Below are 21,932 nucleotides of genomic sequence, written 5' to 3'. Positions count from 1 at the left end.
GTTAAGGAGCGGTGTATATTTGGAGGAGTGCCAAGCTAGCTAGCTTGAGATTAAAATAAGGAATGTATGGTATTGTATGGCTGTGAAGGATATATATGATTCGAGCAAGGTACGTACGACATAATATTATTGAAGAACTTATAAAGGGATAGATGCCTTTGTAGTTCCCTGGCTGTGATAAATATGCAACTTCTATAACTTTCTTCTTTCCTCCATTTCAAACACATTTAGTTTTTGCACATGACGATCCATTCAGTTTTGACAGTGAATAAGAGAACAGTACCTTTTGGGCACTTTTTGGGAAGAGTCCATCCATAGATGAGCATGGATTGCGATTGTTTTGATTTCTGGAACATTTAAAGTCAGTAATAAAATAAATAATGGAAACCATCTTTTTCACGGGTTAGGATGTTTGTGAAACTTATATTTTGTGGAGATAAAAAGGCACGGGATAGAAAAGATTCTAACCAAATTAGCTCACATAAGCCAAAAAGAAATAGTAATTATCCAGGACAGGACATATATAGGAGGTTTTTATTGCTATGTCTATGTGTAGTTAAGACGAATGGCATAGAGATGTCAAATCAGAAAAAGTACACGTAATATAAAATATAAAAAAAAAATGAGTAAGTATGGAATTATATTGGTATGATTATGCTATCATGGCATTGGGGGTTTCACGAACATGCAGTTGAAGCTAGCCTTGAAGGTGAAGAGCCCTAGGGAGGGGGTGGAGGGGCTTATTGTCCGGGAGTTACTTGGAAGGGTCGTGAGATATTGGGTTCGGAAATTGAGGTAGATTAAAGAAATGTTTTGAGAGCACACCACAAAACAACGCCCTAGCTCTTAAATTCTGAAAACAACAGGTGAGTTTGTAAAAGCTATATCACTGCCATGCACATGTCCCTTTCTGGCTCCTCTCACCCATATCTGCTGCTTCGCCTTGCTTCTCTTCTCTTCTCTCTCTCTCTCTCTCACGCACACACACATTGGTAACTCCAACCACACGTTATTATCTTTTGGTTAGCACCAGCGCGCATGTTAGGAGTCTTCACTCTTCAGACTATGATGGTGCATATGAACATGCATGCATCCATAAATGTATGACAAACTCCAACATGAGCACACATTTTAATGACCTATAAACAGCACAAATGAGCAGTGGTGAGAGATCGTGCTCTCTGCTTCTTTGCCTTCTTTTATATACTAGAAGTCTAGACGAAACAGGGCACGTCTCTCTCCTCAGCTTGCACCTTTCTTTCGCAACTCATAATCAAGAAAAAGCAGATCCAGGGTGGTGCTGGTGGTTAAGCTGTCAATCCATCAATCAGTCAATCAACCTGACCAATCATCGTTCAAACTTCGAAGGAAAATAAGATATAAAAAAATGTCCTCCTCTTCTACCCTGGCCTTGGACCACTTTCCTCCCTCGGAGCAGCTCTGTTATGTCCATTGCAATATTTGCGACACTGTCCTCGCGGTATCATATATATACGTTTAATTTGACACTTTGTTCTTTTTCTCAATTAGATTTGTGTTTACCAAACATCCATTATAGGGTAATTTGTTTTCTTTTCTCTCAGGATAGAGTTTTAAAATATATATTATGTGGATTAATTTGGTTTGGTTTAGGTGAGTGTTCCTTGCACCAGTTTGTTCAAGACTGTAACAGTAAGATGCGGTCACTGCACTAACCTCCTGCCAGTGAATATGCGAGGGTTGCTTCTGCCTTCGGCTAATCAGTTTCATCTGGGCCCATCTCTTTTCTCTCATCCCCCTAGTGTTCTGGTATATGACGATGCAATGGTTTTTACTGGGGGAAAATAACTTGCTTGCTATAGTTGCGTTAGTGACTTTGATTTATGATTTTTGCAGGAAGATCAGATACCAAATCCAACACCAAACTTCTTGATCAACCAAACCAATGCGAGTGACTTCACTATGCCCGCTAGGGGAGGAGTAGTTGACGAGCTTCCACGGCCCCCAACCATAAATAAACGTAAGCTTCATTACATATTTCCTTTTCAAGTCCTTCTTCGAGACCCACTTTTCAGTCTTCAAAACTGATTAGGCCAAAATCTATTTTTTCCCTCCTTGTCCATATATATACATATATATATGTATATCTTTTTTTTTTTTTTTTTTAATCTTTGGCAACATCAACATTTGATTTTTTATGCAGAATGAAAAGGGTACTAGGATATTGATTTGTTATGATTGATTATCTATCAAGTCATTTGCCTTTTCTGCCCACTTTTACAGTCTCAATGGCCTTCTGGACTGGTATTTAGGTGGATCGGTAGGAACTCTTCTCTACCAAAACCCCCTTGTGCCTGCCATTCCAGCTTTAAACCTCCATATAGGATGCTTTTTTTTAGTAAAATAAACTTCTGTTAATTTGTTGGTGGCTAGTTCTCTAATATAAACCCTAAATGCTGCAATATTGTCGAGAAACTCAAACATTATTGTAGGAAAAGTGATGAACTTTTTATTCTCCCTTGCGGGATTATATTCAAGCTTGGCTATTCTAGCTGACAAGAATAAAACATGAACTGCAGGATGGTTTTTCCAAGTCTTTGTTTGTTGAATAAGATTGAGGGTGTTCGCTCCTGGAAATATAGATGCATTGTAATATAAAATGGACCGCTTTCTCCTCCCGAGTCATAGAAAATTAGCTAGCTAGAACGTCTTTCCTATATGTGGAACTATATATGGATCATATATGTGTGTCTATATCTATATATATATATATAGAGAGAGAGAGAGAGAGAGAGAGAGAGAGAGAGAGAGAATAAAAGGAATTCATTCAAAGTTGTCTCTCAAGCGATCATCTCAACGTATACGTATCTGTGTTTATCTCTCATGTGTCCAGCTCCAGAAAAGAGACAGAGAGTTCCCTCCGCCTACAACCGCTTCATCAAGTATGTAATGATGTCAAGCTTTCGCAAAGACTCCTTCTTTCTCTCTCGCCATCTTTATGCACATATTTATTCCGTTTGAAACTTGCTAAATTGGAAGAAATATGTGATCATTAATGGTTCATCGGTGAATCTGCAGGGACGAGATACAACGCATCAAGTCAGTAAATCCCGAAATATCCCATAGAGAAGCCTTCAGTGCCGCTGCCAAGAATGTAATCTCACCCAGCAACATTTATTCATTTTCTGTTTTACCATATTTGCTACGGTCTCAATTATTTTTTTCACTGTTATCAACTTTGTGGGGTCCTTTCACAAACCAGTTTTGAATTCTCTGTATCAGTGGGCCCACTTTCCACACATTCACTTTGGTCTCATGCCTGAGCAGACTATAAGGAAGACAAACATGCGCCAGCAGGTACGTACTTAGCCTAGTGCACCTTCATCTGTTGCCATTGTATGTGCAGTAACGATTTATACAATGAGAAGTGCTACAATTAAAAGTTCTGTGCAGTCGTTTACTAAAAAAAGTAGATCGATCCACTGTAAAATAAAAAATAATAATAATAATAATAATAAAAACCTTTTCTTTTTAAATGGGATCCATTTTCTAGAGTCTGCAAGAAATTTGTCTATTTACATGGAACTTGTACCTATTATTATTCTAGTCTTAAATATATATATATATATATATATATATATATATATATCGTTGATCAGTTCTGATCTGTGTTTTGGTTTCGAGTAGGAAGCAAATCAGGATGTACTTATTAAAGATCATGGGCTTTTAGCTTCAGCTAATGTGGGTGTTTCTCCTTATTAAAGAAATAAAGCTTCTGCACGCGTACGTTCATCATGAGCACTAGTTGTGGGAGAAAATCTTGAAGTTCAGATGTAGTTCTGTGTCAAATTGATCTATATATATATTCGGTAATTCATGATATTTTCTTCATAACCTATGATCTGCAAGTACTTAAAGCTGTTAATGTTGGCACTTCTCTAGCTAGCCAGATAAGTATATAGTACTTAATTTAGGTCTTCAGTTTCTACTCGATCTCTTGGAAAACCTAATGGTGGAAGATCTAATCCTTCTAGTTATGACATCTCTCACGAATAATATTGTCGTTTTAGCTGCTAATCAACTATAGTTTGACTAATTATTGATATTTTAAACTCTTTTCTCGTGGTGTAATATCTTACCAGTATTGTTTATTTTGATTGTTGATTGATTCACGATGAGTTAGAAATATTACTGCATGCATGCATTGCCATGTACGTAATTAACGTTTTGGCGTGAGATTAATTACTGCATGTGCCTTATTTGGCAATTAACAATTCCATGTTGAGGTCAAAGTTGTTGATCATAAATTATATCTTTAATTCCATCGCATGAATCAAAACGACTATCTTTGTGTGCATGTTGATTATTTGTTTTGATTTTCTAATGTGCATATATGGTTTCATGTTGATATTTTAATTCCGTCCACTAGACCAAAATCTAAAACGTACTGAATGATTAAAACATGATATTTGTCGAGTGTATTAAACTTCGAATTAAGCTTAATACATATATTACATATATTACATGTATAAATTAAGTGGAATTTGATGCCCAGAATTTCGATGCGAACATACATTGCAGCTTATATATATAAGGTTGAATACGATAATTCAATCAATTACCAGCAAGCTGCCATCGTCAAGGTTTGTCCCATGTTCTGGAAAATGGACAAGATCGTTCATATATAACATCGTCGGATCATATAAACCTACGACCTAAGCAAGATTATGAGTTATTAATAATATATATTGTCCTAATATATATATATATATATATATATATATATGTATGTATATTGATCCCATGCATGCACATATTAACGTACGTGTACTGCTAATTTTTTATATCCTTTTTTATATCCCACAACTAATTAATTTATAAACTATTGATGATCACTTCAAACTCAATTTGATCAAATCATGAGGGATCAGAAGAATTTACAAATATTACTCTTCAACAAAATGCTAGAGAGGATTCGGAGACTTCAATATATATATATATACATATATATATATATATACATATATATATATATATATGACCTTAATTTTTGGAGCATCGACGATCGTTTGCATTTTCCATGAGTTATGGAATGCTGGTGCCTAATCCTCTCCTCTGACCGCAAGGTTCCTCTCCAGTACTATAACATATATGCATGGACTAGTTGAAGCAGTCAACAAGAAGATGCATGGTGTCGAAAACAAAATGCGAGAAGAGCTAGATCATCGAAAACAAAGTGCAGGAATTATCTTTCAAGCACTTATCTTTCAATACTGCAATTAAATATAAAGAAATTTAATAAAAATATACTTAATTACAAATTGATCAGATCATGTCGCTCCATGTGATACATTAGATTTATTTTACAATAAAAATAATTTTATAATTTAGTGTACCATATCAAACTATATCAGTTTACGACGAAATTCCTTTATAAGCATTTATCATAATAAAAACTTAATATCATGAATATAAAAGCTCAGAAAAAGCTAAAAAGATATATTAACAATTAAAAAATTTGTACGCCTAGAATTAATCTAAAATAGGTTTTTAAATATTTTAAAATTTTTAGTTAATATTTATTAAATTTTTTGGCTGGGAAGTCTCCAATACTAAAGCCAATAGAGTATTTTGATAATTTGTAAATAATAAGAGAGTCTGGAGAGTTTTTTCGTATATAGAAATTGTTATTTATATCGGGAGTCTGGAAGACAAATCGTGACTGTCCTGTGGAGTCCATGTCATTTTTATTGTTTCTTTTGTCGTGGTCATTTAAATGCGGAGTGCCTCTGCAACAGCGCCACTAATGCAGTGTGGTTTCCTGATCACTTTATTTTGCAGACTCTATTGGCCGTCAATCAATGTTCCATTGTTAGAAGATTAAAAGTTCTCCGTCTTTCCTGATCTGCTGCCCTGTACAAGTCTCCATGAGTAGGATGCAGCCCAGCGCATCAGACTTGTTCGTCCTATCATTCATCATTACTTACTTTCCTTGTAGGCGAGTTGCTTCATGGGCAAATTTGGACTTTAGGGCCAGGTATCAGGATGAAGCTAATTACTCTCGACCGAGCGCTTAGTGAGCTTATGAGTGATGGGGAAATCCCCTTACAGGAAAATGCGAAGAGGTATAGGCAATTCAATGTTGTAAAACTCGAAAAGTTAAGTGCATGTATTGGATTCTAATAAAAAAAATATAACTTATAGTTTTAAAACTTATAGTTCAAGTAATAAGTTTTATTATTAAAAATTTATTTATTGTTTGACAACCATGCATATGTTTAAAACATTTTCAAATATGTTACATTTGTTTAGATGTAAATTAAAAAAATATTTTATGAGATAGAAATGACAATAATTTGATTTTTTTTTAAATTATGACCATATTTTTTAAAGTTTGAAAGTTGTATGGATATTTTCAACTATTGACAGTCTTTTTAAAATTAGTACTATATTCCGCATTATCTGAAAAAAACACTTTTAACAATATTTTTTCTCAAATATATTTTTTTAACTTATTTGAGATAAAAAGTAGTTTAATATGAAATACTAACAACCTAGTTTTTTCATTAAACAACTTTTAAAACTTTTTAGGTTATGTTTGGTTATTGAATCAAACTCAACTTATCTCAATTCAATTATTGATGAGATCTATTATTTTCTAATTTTTTATAAAAAAATTAAATCCATTTCAACCTATTTCATACATTTTAACTTAAAAAGTTAAACTCATTCAACCTAAAAGAATTAACTCCATTTTAATAAAATTGACAAAATATTTCTACTCAAAATTCAACTTTTAATAAAATTCAGAAAATATTACTCAGAATTCAACTTTTAACTTATCTCGATCCCCCCAAACGGGTCTAAGAGCATTAGCATTGGATTCATCACTTTCATATTCAAAATTTGATAAAAAGTACATGTTTTTCATAAATAAAAAACATCTCTATCCATAACCCCACATTGGATTAGCTATTAAATTCATCAAAATAATAATATAATATTATTTTGTTAATAATAATATTTTTAGTTTATTTTTTTCATATTTTACAATTACACTAACTATATTTTAATTAATAATTTAATTTGATATTTAAATTATTATTTCTTAACTTAAATATATTATAGCTCAAAATTAGGAAACTATAATTTAAATAAATAAAATAATGATTATAGAGTGTGAATAGTAAATCTTCAAATTTAAAGATAAAGATAAATGTATTGTAGTTAAAAACTTAATATTTAAACATATGATGAATCCAATAACAAGATTTTAAAGTTAAAATTATTAAATTTTAAAGATCGGACTCATTTGACGAGTCCAAACCGAAGCCAAAAAGAAACACGTACGTGTGCCCATCTCGACCAATCCTCTGCTTGCGAAATAAGTGGATAAGGGGAAAGGAACATCTCACCTTCATCCCCTCCTTGTCGGCACAGTATTCCTTCTTCTGTGTTTCTTGTGTCTCCGCAGAACATAAGAAAATGGCACTCTCCCCTATCTCCCCTTTATCGATAAAATCCCTCGGCAATATTTCTTCATCGAATTCAAAGGTTCCTTCCACTCTGCAATCTCTCGCAAAGCCTTTTGTCATTGTCAGTCAGATAGACTCGAAGAGAAAATCTTTTCACGGTGAGTACAATTAATGTATAATATATTTATTCTCGATCGGCTCTAGGATATTGAGTTACCATTATCAACATGTAATTCATAGCTTACTGAATTTTGCTTGAAAAGGAAGATTATTCTGAAACAAGGCACTCGGTTGCGAAATCAGAGTCAAAGAAATGGAGCAAACTGGTTTCAACCGCACTGGCTGCCGCGATTATTACCTTCAGCTCCAACATGTCTGCTCTTGCTGATCTCAACAAGTTTGAAGCAAATACTCGTGGCGAATTCGGGATAGGATCAGCGGCCCAGTTTGGTTCTGCAGATCTCAGGTACATTTCCTTGATGATGAACGTATATTTGCCAAAACTTTTGGGTTCTGATTGTAGTTGAGACTCTCTGTTTGCTGTCATGCAGGAAAGCAGTACATGTGAATGAGAATTTCAGGTAATTTCCATCTCCGTTTCGTTACGAATGCAATAGGTAGCGCAGAATCTAGAACCAGTTGTTGCGAAATGAACTGGAATTATATCTATTTAATTCTTCGTACTCTTGGTTCTTTATGAAACAATATCCCATTTTCAAAACAGAAGAAAGTGTCACGGTTTAGGCGTAGAGTAATTAAAGTTGCAATCTTTTTTTCCCACCTGTAATTTGAAAAGAAATGTAGGAAATAAAAATAACTTCAAGTTTTACCAAATCCATACCCATATTCAATCTTTACGAAATCTATACCCATATTCCATCTTTTCCTTTGTATGTAGAGAAGAGCTACTACATACACAAATGAATTATATACAAAAGTAAACTTACAAACTTGCATAACTTTATATGATTGTTAGATTTACTTCACGATAAAAGTAATTTTACAATTTAACATACCATATCAAGGCACGTCACTTTTGGGTTTACTTTCGTGTGATCTATTTGTGCGTAAAATATTTCTCTTGTATTAATGTTATCATTATAGAGAAAATAAACAGTCTCACACAATAAGAGGGCATCCTAAATTTGTTCTAAGTGGTCTGTTCGGTGGCCAACTGACAGTAATTTTATGAGTAATATTTTTCTTAGTGTAAACACGTGTTTATAATGGTTCTCATTGACTCATACAGAAGAGCCAATTTCACATCTGCCGATATGAGGGAATCTGATTTTAGTGGTTCAACATTCAATGGTGCATATCTTGAGAAGGCAGTGGCATACAAAGCCAATTTTACAGGTAATCTAGCTCATTGTCATTTAAAAAGTAATGGTACGAAACATACGGAAACAGAAACTCTTGAATTGATGAATAGAACCATGAAGTAACAGAACCATGCAAATGCAAATTTAGAGCTTCAAACATACAGGAAAAATGACTTGTAGAAGAAGATTTTATTTAATCTTGGGCTGTCCATGGGCCTGGCCAGTCCCGTATTATGGGTTTTTTTTTTTTCTATTTTTGCTTTACTGATCATTTGTTAACTTTTTTTTTTCTACATTGGTCATGACTCACAGGTGCGGATTTGAGTGACACATTGATGGACCGCATGGTAATAAAGCATGATAAACTAGTTTTCAACATTCGGTAGATTGATTCAGAAAATATTGATGAATCATGCAAATCCGTGGATTTTGATTCCATCTTTAGGTGTTGAACGAAGCGAATCTCACAAATGCCGTGCTGGTTAGATCGGTGCTTACCCGCAGTGACCTAGGGGGAGCACTTGTTGAAGGTGCTGATTTCAGCGATGCTGTTTTGGACCTTCCACAGAAGCAGGTTTTGTAATATATGTCTTATGCATTACTTATGCATTAGGCATTATCTTGTTCTATTTCTAGCTTTCTTCCCACAAACTTATGTTGTTCTATGTCACTATACTGTTTAGGATTTTTCTTCTTGCTATTAAGTAGATGGGAAGATTAAAACCATCAAATAATGTGGTTCCCCTGATCGTGTCAAGATAGTAGGAATGGTTGTGGATTAACCTTGTTGAATTATACATCTCTACCCAAAGAGAATGCTGTATATGAACCCATTCAGACCTCTAATTAAGTAGCCAGAGTGGCTGGAAAGAATCTGTACATTAGCTTGAAATTGATTAGGCTTCTAAAGATGAAGGCTGAAAGAGTGCATATAATAAAGTATCTCTCAGTTCATGTTTTAGAGGATGTGTAGAAGTCTTTTAATTAATAAACAGTAGGCATCAAACAGTTCAAACATATTGCAAATTCCAAAATAATGTGCATAATTATTAGTTCTTGAAGCTGGTAATATGAGAACCTTGATATTGTTGTGATTGCTCTTGATCATCTAAGCAAGAAGGCGAAGAAAAGTATTAACACAGAATATCAAATACCTGGCATATATATCAGCTTGTTGTTTTGAATAATTTTTACAAAGGTAAAACAGCCAGTCTCATTCATTTTGGTCGATGATGTTGCTATGCAGCTTTTGTGAAGAGAAATGGCACTCATCATCCCCGCACTACACACCAATATGTGATTTGTTATTTTTGTCCTTCTATTTAAACACACATGTTTACACATCAATATGTGTGCGCTTAAATATAAGGGCAAAAATGAAAAATCACATATTGGTGTGTGGTGTAGGGAATGATAAGTAGAATTTTTCTTTTGTGAATGTCATTTGTTGGTTTTCTTGCAAAATATTTGTTGGAATTTATTAGTACCCAAACTATCGATTTACCCTTTTGGTTAGTATTTCATAATTAACTCAGAAATATTTGGATTTTATGGTGTAGGCTCTTTGCAAATATGCAACTGGCACAAATCCTATTACAGGGGTTAGCACCAGAGTAAGCTTAGGTTGTGGGAACAGTCGACGCAATGCTTATGGTACCCCATCTTCTCCGCTATTAAGTGCTCCACCACAGAAACTGCTCGACCGGGATGGTTTCTGTGATGAAGCCAGCGGTCTTTGTGATGCAAAATAATATCAAGACTCAATCTTTATAGGGAATTAAATAGCTTAGTTGCACACAGATCCATATGGAATATTGAAAATTCAGTGCAAAATGTAACCTCTGGATGCAACACCTACAAAAGTCATATGGAACAGGAGGATGAATGTATTTAGTTGTACAAACAGTCAGAACAGTTTTGTTTAACTGCTCTATGATTGCCGTAGATTGTATCTGCCAATACCATCTCTGTTTTGAGAAGTGAGAAGTGGTGAGAAACAATGTGCAAGCGGACATTGCTGGCAGGTTTTAAACATTCTTTCATTGCTTCATTGTGGTTGAGCATGTGCAGTCCCTAAAGGTGTCAAGTGGAAAAGTGCAGTGATGGATCGGCCATAACAAGTAAAGAAACACAAGTATCTGAACTCCTTTAGATTGTATGACTAAATTGACTCCCCATAATTCGTTTGGAAAAATGACCCTTAAATTCTTCTCCCCCAGGCACCATTGCATATACCAACATATTTCCTTTTTATTCGATGCCCTGTTTCCAGACTCTACGAATAGCAACTATTCCCACGACCGGAATAGTGGGAATATGCACATAAAGTGGCCAGTTTTTCTGGCATGGATAGTTGAATAAAGACTTTTTGGTGCCTACCACTACAGTAATCAAAGCTAATAATAAGGCAGATAAGGCATGTAAGTGTAGTATGTACTGAACATCTCATCATTAGACCTGCACGCCATTCTCAAATGGTTCCTTCTATATCTTGGCCGAATTTGGAGGGCTGGCCATGCAAGTTGGAGCGCTTGAGAATCTGGTCAAAGAAATAGCCATCTTCAAATTTTGAAGTCGTGCAGTATAGACATTGACCCACCCCAGATTGTAGGCATTATGTGGTTCTGATAATTTAGGGCATCTAATCCTTCAAGCTGTACCTGTGAATAGATTACATTAATTTGGCATTGTTAGTCATATAGGATATAAAACCTGCTCTCTATGATAACCATCGGAGAGAGAATCTGCAATGAAATTTTGTGCGAAATCATTGTTTTTTTGCGGCGGCTTTGACTTGTCGTAAAAAGCTATATTTGTTTCACATGGAGCCATGATCTATTGCAGAAACAAAAGGATCAAAAGTTGCTTATCCTTTACTTCTTCTCCTTTTTCAAAGTGGACCAGCAAGCACAACCACGCAAATTAAACACAGAGTGAGACATCAATCAACAAGCAAATATTCTGTTGTCTGCTTTATGCGTGGTTGCCCCCCAACAATTCTCAATATATAGGGGATCGAATATGTATCTTCCTAGCCCCACAACTAATTGAGCTGCCATCTAGTTCAAGCAAGGGAAACAATAAAATAAAATGATTGTGTCAAATTAAGCCATTATTATAGGGTAGATCGTATATGTTGATAGTATCTACTTGGGCATCATCACAAGCCCAATTGAGAAATTAATTTCAAAGAAGATCACAATATAATCAGAAAATGATCATCATGAAGTCCAGACTCCGGAAACAGTGGACGTTCGTTTGGGTCCTTTGGGATATGGGGAGCTAATTAGGAAGCCTCACATGCATGCTGACTAGCTAGTAATTTCTTGGTGGTTTTTTTTTTTTTTTTTTGGGTGATTAGTTCCAAGATATATATTAAAATGCAAAATAACTAAGCAAAGGGATTTTCTAGGCCCCTAGGCCTTCAAGCACACCATATATAGTACGTCTCATCTTCATGTGATTAAAAGTTTGCGTTAAGGTTCTTCTTGTTCGATCTGTTCGCAAATTCTCAAAAATAAGTCCAATATTGGGAGCATAAAGATCAGCAAGAACGTAAAAGATGATCTCCACTCTCTCGTTTCAAACACTGCAGTGTCCTCTATCTAATTAATACTGCAGTAGTTACGACTCGATCTTCACAACAAAAGATGGGAGTGCACATCTTATAAGTCCGTAAACATATTCTAATGAACCCCTTAATTATTCATAATACATACTGCAACAATGCGCATGGTGAAGTGCTTGTTTTGGGCTTGGCTATGGCAGTGTGAACCCACATGTAGTCTCTCCTCTCATTTTCCTGGCAAAAAATGGAACCTGTAAGGGGTTTTTCTCCCTATCGACCTGTGAAGTAAGCCCACGAGAGATTGATGATTGCCTCAAAGGAAATGGTGGAGGACGCCATACCTCAATCGACACTGATGACTGCCCCAAAAGAAATCGAGGAGGGGACACTGGGCTGCTGTCGGCCCTAGCTAGCAACCTCTATGCAGATTTTCTTCCCCTTGCCTGTGGGATGAGGGCTTGCCGAACACTTTCGAACCGGTGTGACTTTGGGCTGCATGGGAATGGTGCGATCGTCGAAAACAGTGTGACTAAGAGGAGGTAAAAAGGCCCATATGTTTTCCTCCCCAAGGAGAGCCTTTGAGAGGACATCGAATGGGTGTTTCTGTACCCATTCTTTGACCAGCGCAATATGACGTAGCTCCTCAGGAAAGGCCTTCTGCAGACCGCTTTGTCGTAAAAAACCACTCTCCATATGTCTCGAACGAGGAACTTGTGGCGATTCACCTGTCTAACTAAAAATTCCCACCCGCGGTCGGACAAAAAAAAAAAAACTTAGGAGTCCAATCATTGACTTTGCGATAACGCGATTCCAGAGAAACGAGGGTGTGCATCGCCCTGAAACTGTAAATATTTCCCTCATGCTTTATGAGGTTATAGGTCAAGAGAAACTGGCGACCAGTAAGGTTAGCGTGCTCTGAGTCTGATTTCGACAAAACTCGTCGCCAGAAAATACAACAACACATCAAGATCCTCCAAGCATTTGGGTGGAGTTGAGAAAGGGCTAATGCGAGGCGATCTAATAGGTCGCGAACAGGATGAAGGAAGGGTAACCTCAGCCTGCAAGAGAACATGCTAGGGAAGGCAACTTCGAAGCATAACCCTCATCGTCGATAACCCCCTCACGAGGTCCAGGAGCCTCAAAAACCACATTCTCTGCGACATGAAAGGTGGAAGCCAACGACGATAAGAAATCAGGGGTGACATTTGAATGCCAATTGTATCCGATGTAGAATTGTTTCGCGATGCAAATCTCGAGCTAGTCTAGTTCCCTGAGAATCTTAGGTTAAACAGTCTTCTTGGGAGCCATAGAGATTGAAGTTGAGAAAAGTAACAGAGAGGAAGAGAAGTCAGGGAGCCACATCTCATTAATGACACTACTATCCGAACTCCACACTGCATTAATGAAGCTGCCCTAGAAGTCACTCCGTATTAAAAGATTCTAACAAATGAACAGTGGAAATGACCTAAGTTCCTCAAAGTCAAGGATGAGCTGTCCCCACCAGAAATCTAGTATAAAAGTCGATCTCCAGGTACGAAGAACTCTTTCTGATTCATCTAAGCTTATTAAGGAGATATACTAACTTTAGCATCAAAGACTCCCCGACCACCACCAAGACCACCCATTTTTAGTGTTTGCTTAAGTGTGCAGATGAACCCAACTCAAAGGCGTGCAAAACAGGACGTTAATAGAACTCATTTGACATTATTCCTTATATCGTAAGTGGTGTGAGGATAAAGCTAAGAAACATTGTGAACAAAGTATACAAACTAAAGAGAAAAGAGTATAATTGGGTCAAACTGGGTGAGAAAGAAGCTAGCATTCATGACCCTTTAAACCTTTTTCCATGAGGAGTCCTCTCAAGCATGCTCTCTCTCTCTCTCTCTCGATCTCTAAGCAAGATCAGCTGATGCATTATGAGTCCTGGAAAGCATGCGCGTCCAATTAATGTTATGTGATCTCATGCGAAGTTCTCATTGCACAAAAGGAACTTTCATGCTTTACTTCAACCCAAGTAAGAAGATCCTCCGTATTCAACATTCATACAACCAATATCCTTTTCTTATTCATAATTAGTTCCAACATTTATAACAGGTTTGAACTTTCATCGCCCTCCTGTTGCTATTTAATCCCAGGTAAGTTCTGAGACATGAAACACACACACACATATTTTATGTACTATCTATTTACATATACATATCTATATATGCATATCTATCTAGATACTTAAGGCGCGGTGAAATGCGGGCAATATCCTCCACCCTCGAACTGTAGCTCATCCTTGAAAGCTGAGGTGGGTACGTACCTGATCATTTTTTGTTCTCGTTATGCTATTTACGTCAAAATATTTTCCTGTACGGTAAAATCCTGGATGCATGGTTGAAGTTTGAGATCCATATATATCCGTATATAAGCTCTGAGTAGCTAGCTTTGATTTAGTTCAAGTATCAAACCTATGGGAGAAACAGTACTGTTTTCGTGCCAATGGCTTTTGGTTTAATTTTACAGCGAACCTCTGGCACAGGTATGCATTGGGCCGGGCAAAAGATATATCGAAAGTCTTTCAGAAATGATCTTCATCGTAATTAATTACTCATGATGTACTGTATGATTGAATTCAAAATTTCAATGTTGATCTCTAGGGGATTATTTAATGTTTACGTATTTATATATAATTACAACATGCGAAAGAACATAAAATTAATTAGTTGATTGCAACTATGAAACCACAGTAACGACTATACTATTTATTGTTCTAGTACGTGTGTCTGAATCTCCTTTTTTGTGTTCGCTACCTCTCCATAGCAGCTGATCCTTATAATTAATTTCACAAGTGCATGCAGCATTCCCAGCGGAAGCATTAATAATTAGCACGTACATATACGGCAATAATTCCATTCTTTATCACATATATCGTAAATTTAAATAGTACTGTATTTAAGGGATCGAGAGTTTGAAGCTGAGAGTATATCCAAAACATTAAGACATAAATATAAATAATAAAATTATTTAATTATCTCTTATCATTAGTTTAAACTTTTGGACAAGTGATGATATTTTCACACAAAATAATTACTCCCTAACCAAATATGATCTTTAGCGCCATGTATATATGTGTGTGTATATATATATATATATATACACACACGTGAGCGCACTACAAGAAAAATGGACTTTTGTGATCAGTTAATTCCAGCGAAATGACTATTTATAATTAAAATTGTTTGCGAATAGTCTTTTTGTTATAATAAATTAGTCACAAAAGCCTGTTTTTCTTGTAGTGGCGATGGATTGAAGGTCTCCAAATAGTCACTAGCTAGGCGTGTATTCGGAGAAAATTGATCTCCACATGTACACTTTTCAATATTCCATTCTGTAACATGCATGTAAATGATGTACTTTTGCAACAACAAAGTCTTTCTTCTGGGCGTGAATGATCATCCTATATATAGTGGTTGAGAAAAAAAAAATAAAGAGAAAAATGATCCTATATATATTGCTTAATTTGTCGGGAAATAGAATATTAGATTTCTTGAAAATGTTATTGTATTGGGTACCTTTTTAATGAAAGCGGGTTGGTAGAATATGAGAATTTAATTGTTAGGATAAATAAATTTTAAAATAAATTTTGTTTAGAGATTAAAATTTTGTTTTGAAAGGTTTGTTCAGATAAATTAAAATTTTTATGAGAGCTGGTTTGATTAATGCTTTTAGATATTTAAAAAAAATTGGAAAGGTCATGTTAATGAAAGTTGAAATTCCCACGTACACTGGATTGATATAAGTCACACACACACACACACACACACACACACACACACACATATATATATATATATGTGTGTGTGTGACTTATATCAAATTGATCGAATTTATTTTGTCACTTGCATGACCATTAAATTCTCAAGTTGTTTTGAATTTCACTGCTAGCTGGCTTTTAAAATAGCACCTAATATATATTGATATAAGTCACATCTGCTTATTTTGCGATGTAAAATAACAGTGACGTACATATATACTAGTAATCCTCGCAATTCATGGCGTTATCAGCGGTGATTTTTGTTACGTTAACAAGAAAATCGTCGGAAAATGCTGCCTTAATATATTTCTTGTAGTACTGCGTCAATAATTGACGGGGGTACATTAATTTGCAATAATGTAAAGTCTAATGATGCAATATATAATAATAAAAGATTATTTTTTTATAAAATAGACAATAAATATCTACAAAAAAGACGTACACAGTTGAGATCGAGGACTAGTTCTTGAATAGGACTGGAAATTAATTGAATTCATCAGCTGATCCCCCAAATAATTAATTATTTCATGCATAGCTTTCACAATTTTCTGTGATTTCTGATTAATTTTAGCTAGGTCATGTACGTACGTTGTCTGCATGGACCAAGAATAAAATTAAGACGGAACTTTTTTTTTTTTCCCCATCAATTAATTATTAACTATCGCAAAATATAAATACTTCTTGCATAAATTAAGATGCTTGCCCTGTTACATAATAAGGCAAGAGTTACATATAAATTAATAAACCTTCCCATGCAGATCATGCAGATTAAGCTCATATTTGTAATAATATTAAGGGAAATTACAATATTCAATATTCTCCGATATTGGAGATAGTTCCAACAGTTGATCTCGAGCATAAGTTCACGTAGATTAAGCACTAATATTTTATTTGTCGTAGGTATATGTACTCTGGTCTACGTACCTAGCTAGTTGCCCTGTATCAATATTCAACACAAAGCTAGGGCGCCACCGATCCAAAGTCCAAATATAGCTAAAGCAATACCGGTTTTGTTTTATTATGTACATGTCTGCAGGATCGTTTTTCAAACTGTACTCCCTATTGAGATTAGTATGCATGCATCATCATCTACGTGATCTTGTACGTACGTTTTCACTTCCACATGTCAATTTGGCAACTGGAGGCAGATGTGGAGGCAAACTCCTCGGTAATTTCTGGTCTTTTGGAGTCATGATAATTGTCCGATAACATGTTCATATGTTCAGCCACATGAAAGACATGAGCTGCACTAGAATGATTCGTGTCCTTGGAAGAATCCTGATGATCATGGCTGAGCTGAGATGCAACAAATTTGTCAAGGACACGCCAATCTGCAGTACTCACCTGTTCCACCGCTTGCTCGTTATTACAGTAAGATGAATTGATCATGTTCTGCTGATGGCCAGCTTTGATCTGCATCATGTGTTGTTGTTCTTGATCTTGCGTGAGGTTCGAGGACTGCAAAGCGCTTCCAGTCCTGTTCCTATCAAAGCAAGCATAGGGAACTATATTTGAGTTACAACTTACGCTGGTGGCTGAGTACTGTGGAAGTTTAGGGCTTTCTAGGTGTGGGAGCTGGAGGAAAGCATGATCATGATGATGATGAGGCATATTATATTGCAACTGATCATGATGATCAGGCTCTTGCTTGCAGTGATGATAGTGGTGGTGCTGGGCGTAGGATGCATTGAAGGGGTGAGAAACTCGCCTTGGGGAATCAAGTTCGGGCACAAATGAGACCTGTTCATTGTACCAGTTATAAAGGGACTCATACTCGCCCACTTTCCTCATTGCTGTCATTCGCTTCTTGAACACTCTGCATACAACCCATCCTTCTTCCTGGTGCAATCACCATAATTACATCAATTTAGAAGACAAACAATCAGGTTCGGGGAAATTAATGAGCGTTAGTGTTTGGCAAACAAATGCTTGTGAAATGAGTTGGTTTTCAAGTTTATGAAAGCAGTACTAAAACTAGAGAGAAAGTTACAGTGTTATTTGATCACACCTGCAGTTCATTTTCTGATATTGTGGATATTGGTATTGAATGAATATATAGCAATTAAGTAGAGTGCAGGAATCACCTGATCATATTCAACTGCTGATATTCTAACTTGTCAGAACTGATCAAAGTTTCTCCATGGTTAGGTATAACTAGGCATTTATATTAATACCCAACTTCTTCTATATATGTATATAGGCATTATCATTCTATGTTTTGAGTCTTGAGCATGGCTTATTCATCTTAACTAGAAGAAAGATATATATATATATATATATATATATATATATATATATATATGACATGTTGTTGTATTACTACTAGGGTGGAAGCAAAGCAATCTAGCTCCAAGATTCTTAACCTCTTATATATGCCGTAACGATCGATCATGCAGATATATATGGCATTTTTCTGCAATCATTTCCAAGGCCCATATTTCCGTTGCAACCTAGCTTATTTCATTGTTTTTTAACTCATGTACAGGTTTTGAAACCCACACATTGATGTATATACGCACCTTTTTCCTTTACTAGCTAGGCAACTGAAAGGATACTGTTATAGTGGGTTGACTAGTTTTTTTTTCTTAGATATATGACATTGAGATCATATGATATAACGTAAATTAAGGATATTGGTTGGAAAAGAAAAATAACATTGATCGCGTAAGAAATTATTTATATTCCCTTATTAAGGGAAGAGATCAAGAACTAATAATTATCTTTCAATTACCTCATATATGCATACATCTATATAATGCACACAACTACGTATATGTTCATGATTTCATATCATTCTCGTATTGGTAACTTCATAGAAGGATGAATCACATTAAACCTTATCAGTTTGTAGAATTACTTCTGTATAATTCTTTCGTAACTAAAAGATTTCTCTATCTTACACCTAAAAAACATGAATTTGTTTTTATAAAAGTATGTTTCAACTTGTTTTCCTTTTCCTCTCTCTTTTTATGGATATTGAGGACTCCAGATGCATACTCAGGTTCCCTTTGGATGTGATAGGAATTAATAGCCCTATTGGTCCTATAAACCGTAAATAATTAATTAGAACAGTTTCAGTTTGAGGTAAGAGAAAAAAAAAAGAAATAGAAAGACTTGCCTGAGAGGTTCCATTTTCGTTTGTTTCTAGTCGATACTCATGCATGATCCAATCTGACTTTTGGCCATTAGGGGCTCGTCCTTGATAAAATACTAAAGTTTTTCTCATGCCAATCAAGCTATGCCTAGAGTAAATGGCCTTGTCTCTTCCAGTAGCTTTCCAGAATCCTGCTTTTGTAGCTCTATTTGTGCGAGTCCCAGTTGGATACTTCTTATCTTTATGGCTAAAGAAATACCATTCATTCTGATCGTCAGTTCCAAGTTTGCATAGTTCTGTACCAAATTAATTAGCAAAAACGGTCAGTATATATGAATGCATGGCTGATTTGAGAATATATACAACCTAGCTATGATCTGTCTTTTTCCAAAATCTTAACTCCGTCAACAAATATTAAACTATAATTGCAGTACATACCTTGAAGATCCCATGGTTCAATTTTGTAAAGATCAACATCTCTGATGACGTCTAGATCAATCCTTTTAGAAGCCATCTTTTTCCTCAGATAATAATCAACAAGTTCTTCATCTGTCGGGTGGAATCTAAAGCCTGGAGGAACATGTGAAAACGCATTCATATTTCTCCCAAGAACTTGATCAGACCTGCAAATAATTCTATGCCAAATGCTATTAGCATACGCGCGACCTCTACTGTAAAAGAATATAAAAGAAGGAAGCTGATTAACTGCTCTAATATTATAAAAGATATTGTTTTCGCTTCCAAAATTTAAGTTAGAAGCCTTAGTACGTAGAAAAACACAATTAATAATAATAAATGCTGTTTAATGTACTAAACCGGAGAGGAGAAGCTAAAATTGCACTGAGAGGAAAAGCTGGCAAAGGGATCGATACAGAAAAATTGATGAAGTGCATGCATCAAGCACCGAAAATAATTAATGCATCCCCACTGCTAATTACCCATCATGTGGATCTATAGCTAATTGAATAGATCAGGCCTTGGCTTTATTCCACTCATAAATAAACGTTCATGATCAGTTTCATGCAGACATAGGAATTTTCATTGAGAATTTCTTTAGCTTTACCCTATGAAACAAGGGACTTATCATAGTAGATCATGAGATGAATTATATATTAATAATGCAGAAAACCGATCGAACAATATGATCATGACTCCAAAATATATATTTCTTCTAGCTACGTACGATCAGGTTCTGGACAATTTGAAGCATGTAAATCCACATTGTTGTCACCTCTATCAGAGAATTCTAGAGTTCGAAAATCATGAATACATAACTTGAGATCTAAATGCAAAACAACTCAGACCTAGAAATAAGAAAGACGTACTGCACGCTTTTGTGTCAACTAGCATCATGCATATATGATCAAGACGTAATCTCAAAACTGAATTCTACAGAAAGTTGAATGGTAAAAAAGATACAATTAATTCTGGAATTAATTATAGCATTTAATATTATGCTCCTTCGGTTAAGTTGGGATACATAAATGATCAGAATGAATAACAAAAAGAAAACCCAAAATTAGCAATAAGAAGAAGATCAAGAAGAAGAAGCAGAGCTAAGGACCGCACACGACCTTGAAAATCTTTTACAGCACTTTCTGTCCAAAGTAACAACTCCTCCGATCTGGTTGTGTCCAACCTCGTATCGACCAATCAGCTTAAAGCCAAAAGACTTTAAGATTTCTTTCGTCACCCTTTTTTAACTTTTACAAACCAACTGAAGTACCAGACAAAGAAAAACAGACAGAAAGGGGACAAGAAAATAGCAAACAAGAAAGATGCATAGGATTGAAGTGACCCTCGGGAATTGAACTGAACCGCAACTGTTGTACCCACATGAAAACTATCCACGGAGAGAGAGAGAGAGAGAGAGCAGATCCCGAGGATATCATGAAAAAAAACCGAAGTTAAGGAAAGTGAGGTAAAAGGGGAGATCGATGTATGTGGAATGGAAGTACAGAGAAGAGGTAGGGTTAAATAGGAAGCAAACACAAACAAAACAAACACATGCCCTAATGATCCATCCTTCTCAAAGTTTCTCCCTCCTCACCTTTCAAGGGGAGCTTGATTGCTGCAAAAGCTTTGCGCGAAAAAATGGAGGCGCTAAAGTGGCTCAAGAAAGGAAGAAAGATAATGAGAGAAATGTAGACAGAGAAAGACAGAAATTTAGAGAGAGAGAGAGAGAGGTGACAACTTCCAGCACCTCCCACCAGCAACTGAAAAAGACCAGAAAAGAATGTTCTGTTCTTTGACGCTGCCGAGAGAGAGAGAGAGAGAGGACGATGAATGCTAGAAGATCCGACGGTGAGGATAAGTTGGGCTACTTAAAATGGACTTGACACGACCAAAAAGCGACTTATAGAATTAATCGACATTAGTGTATTATGGTGATGATGACATGTAATCATCAACGGGTGATATTTTGGTGGTGACCTTGAGCTACCTCTACATCCATCCTCATCCCCGTCAAGATTCAAAAGTTACTCCTCCTTCAGTGTAAACCGCGTGTTGTACACGATCAGATCAATAATTATGAGGTTACATCCCTTCTAGATGAGCCTCAATTAATTATTATATATTATTTATTTTTCCTTACTAAGTTTTGGTTTGATTTCTTTTTAAAATAGAGAGAATGTAAAGGAACAATAGGGCAATGCTACATATCGTTTTAGAGTGAGCATGTGATCTCATACAT

General features: G+C 35.7%; 3 protein-coding genes across 6 annotated transcripts; 2 read left to right on the top strand and 1 right to left on the bottom strand.

Annotated features, from left to right (window-relative positions):
- The first annotated feature begins 1,178 nt into the window (after positions 1–1,178).
- LOC121236880 (protein YABBY 4-like) lies at positions 1,179–4,096 on the top strand. 2 transcript variants are annotated; one of them, XM_041133379.1, is made up of 8 exons: positions 1,179–1,480; positions 1,633–1,788; positions 1,876–1,999; positions 2,873–2,921; positions 3,058–3,133; positions 3,262–3,336; positions 3,667–3,777; positions 3,962–4,096. In XM_041133379.1, the coding sequence occupies exons 1-7, from the start codon at positions 1,388–1,390 to the stop codon at positions 3,739–3,741; spliced, it is 648 nt and encodes a 215-aa protein (XP_040989313.1). In that variant the 5' UTR covers positions 1,179–1,387; the 3' UTR covers positions 3,742–3,777; positions 3,962–4,096. The 2 variants fall into 2 exon arrangements, with proteins under 2 accessions (XP_040989313.1, XP_040989314.1); XM_041133380.1 differs by having other exon boundaries at positions 3,667–3,785; positions 3,967–4,096.
- A 3,240-nt stretch (positions 4,097–7,336) lies between these two features.
- On the top strand, positions 7,337–10,755 carry LOC121237708 (thylakoid lumenal protein TL20.3, chloroplastic). Of its 2 annotated transcripts, none has more exons than XM_041134561.1 (7): positions 7,337–7,612; positions 7,722–7,920; positions 8,006–8,035; positions 8,704–8,810; positions 9,089–9,123; positions 9,222–9,350; positions 10,336–10,755. In XM_041134561.1, exons 1-7 carry the CDS (start codon positions 7,465–7,467, stop codon positions 10,525–10,527), a joined length of 840 nt encoding a protein of 279 aa, XP_040990495.1. In that variant the 5' UTR covers positions 7,337–7,464; the 3' UTR covers positions 10,528–10,755. The 2 variants fall into 2 exon arrangements, with proteins under 2 accessions (XP_040990495.1, XP_040990496.1); XM_041134562.1 differs by having other exon boundaries at positions 7,471–7,612; positions 7,718–7,920.
- A 6,057-nt stretch (positions 10,756–16,812) lies between these two features.
- On the bottom strand, positions 16,813–21,516 carry LOC121236435 (NAC domain-containing protein 7). 2 transcript variants are annotated; one of them, XM_041132863.1, is made up of 5 exons: positions 21,288–21,516; positions 20,812–21,080; positions 19,676–19,860; positions 19,262–19,533; positions 16,813–17,982 (listed from the first exon to the last, which is right to left on the bottom strand). In XM_041132863.1, exons 3-5 carry the CDS (start codon positions 19,833–19,835, stop codon positions 17,257–17,259), a joined length of 1,158 nt encoding a protein of 385 aa, XP_040988797.1. In that variant the 5' UTR covers positions 19,836–19,860; positions 20,812–21,080; positions 21,288–21,516; the 3' UTR covers positions 16,813–17,256. The 2 variants fall into 2 exon arrangements, with proteins under 2 accessions (XP_040988797.1, XP_040988796.1); XM_041132862.1 differs by having other exon boundaries at positions 20,812–21,516.
- Positions 21,517–21,932: the final 416 nt, after the last annotated feature.

Source organism: Juglans microcarpa x Juglans regia, chromosome 6S (assembly GCF_004785595.1).
Source record: "Juglans microcarpa x Juglans regia isolate MS1-56 chromosome 6S, Jm3101_v1.0, whole genome shotgun sequence".
NCBI classification, from domain to species: domain Eukaryota; kingdom Viridiplantae; phylum Streptophyta; class Magnoliopsida; order Fagales; family Juglandaceae; genus Juglans; species Juglans microcarpa x Juglans regia.
The sequence above is the reverse complement of the archived record's forward strand: the minus strand, read 5'-3'. Positions and strand labels throughout refer to the sequence as shown.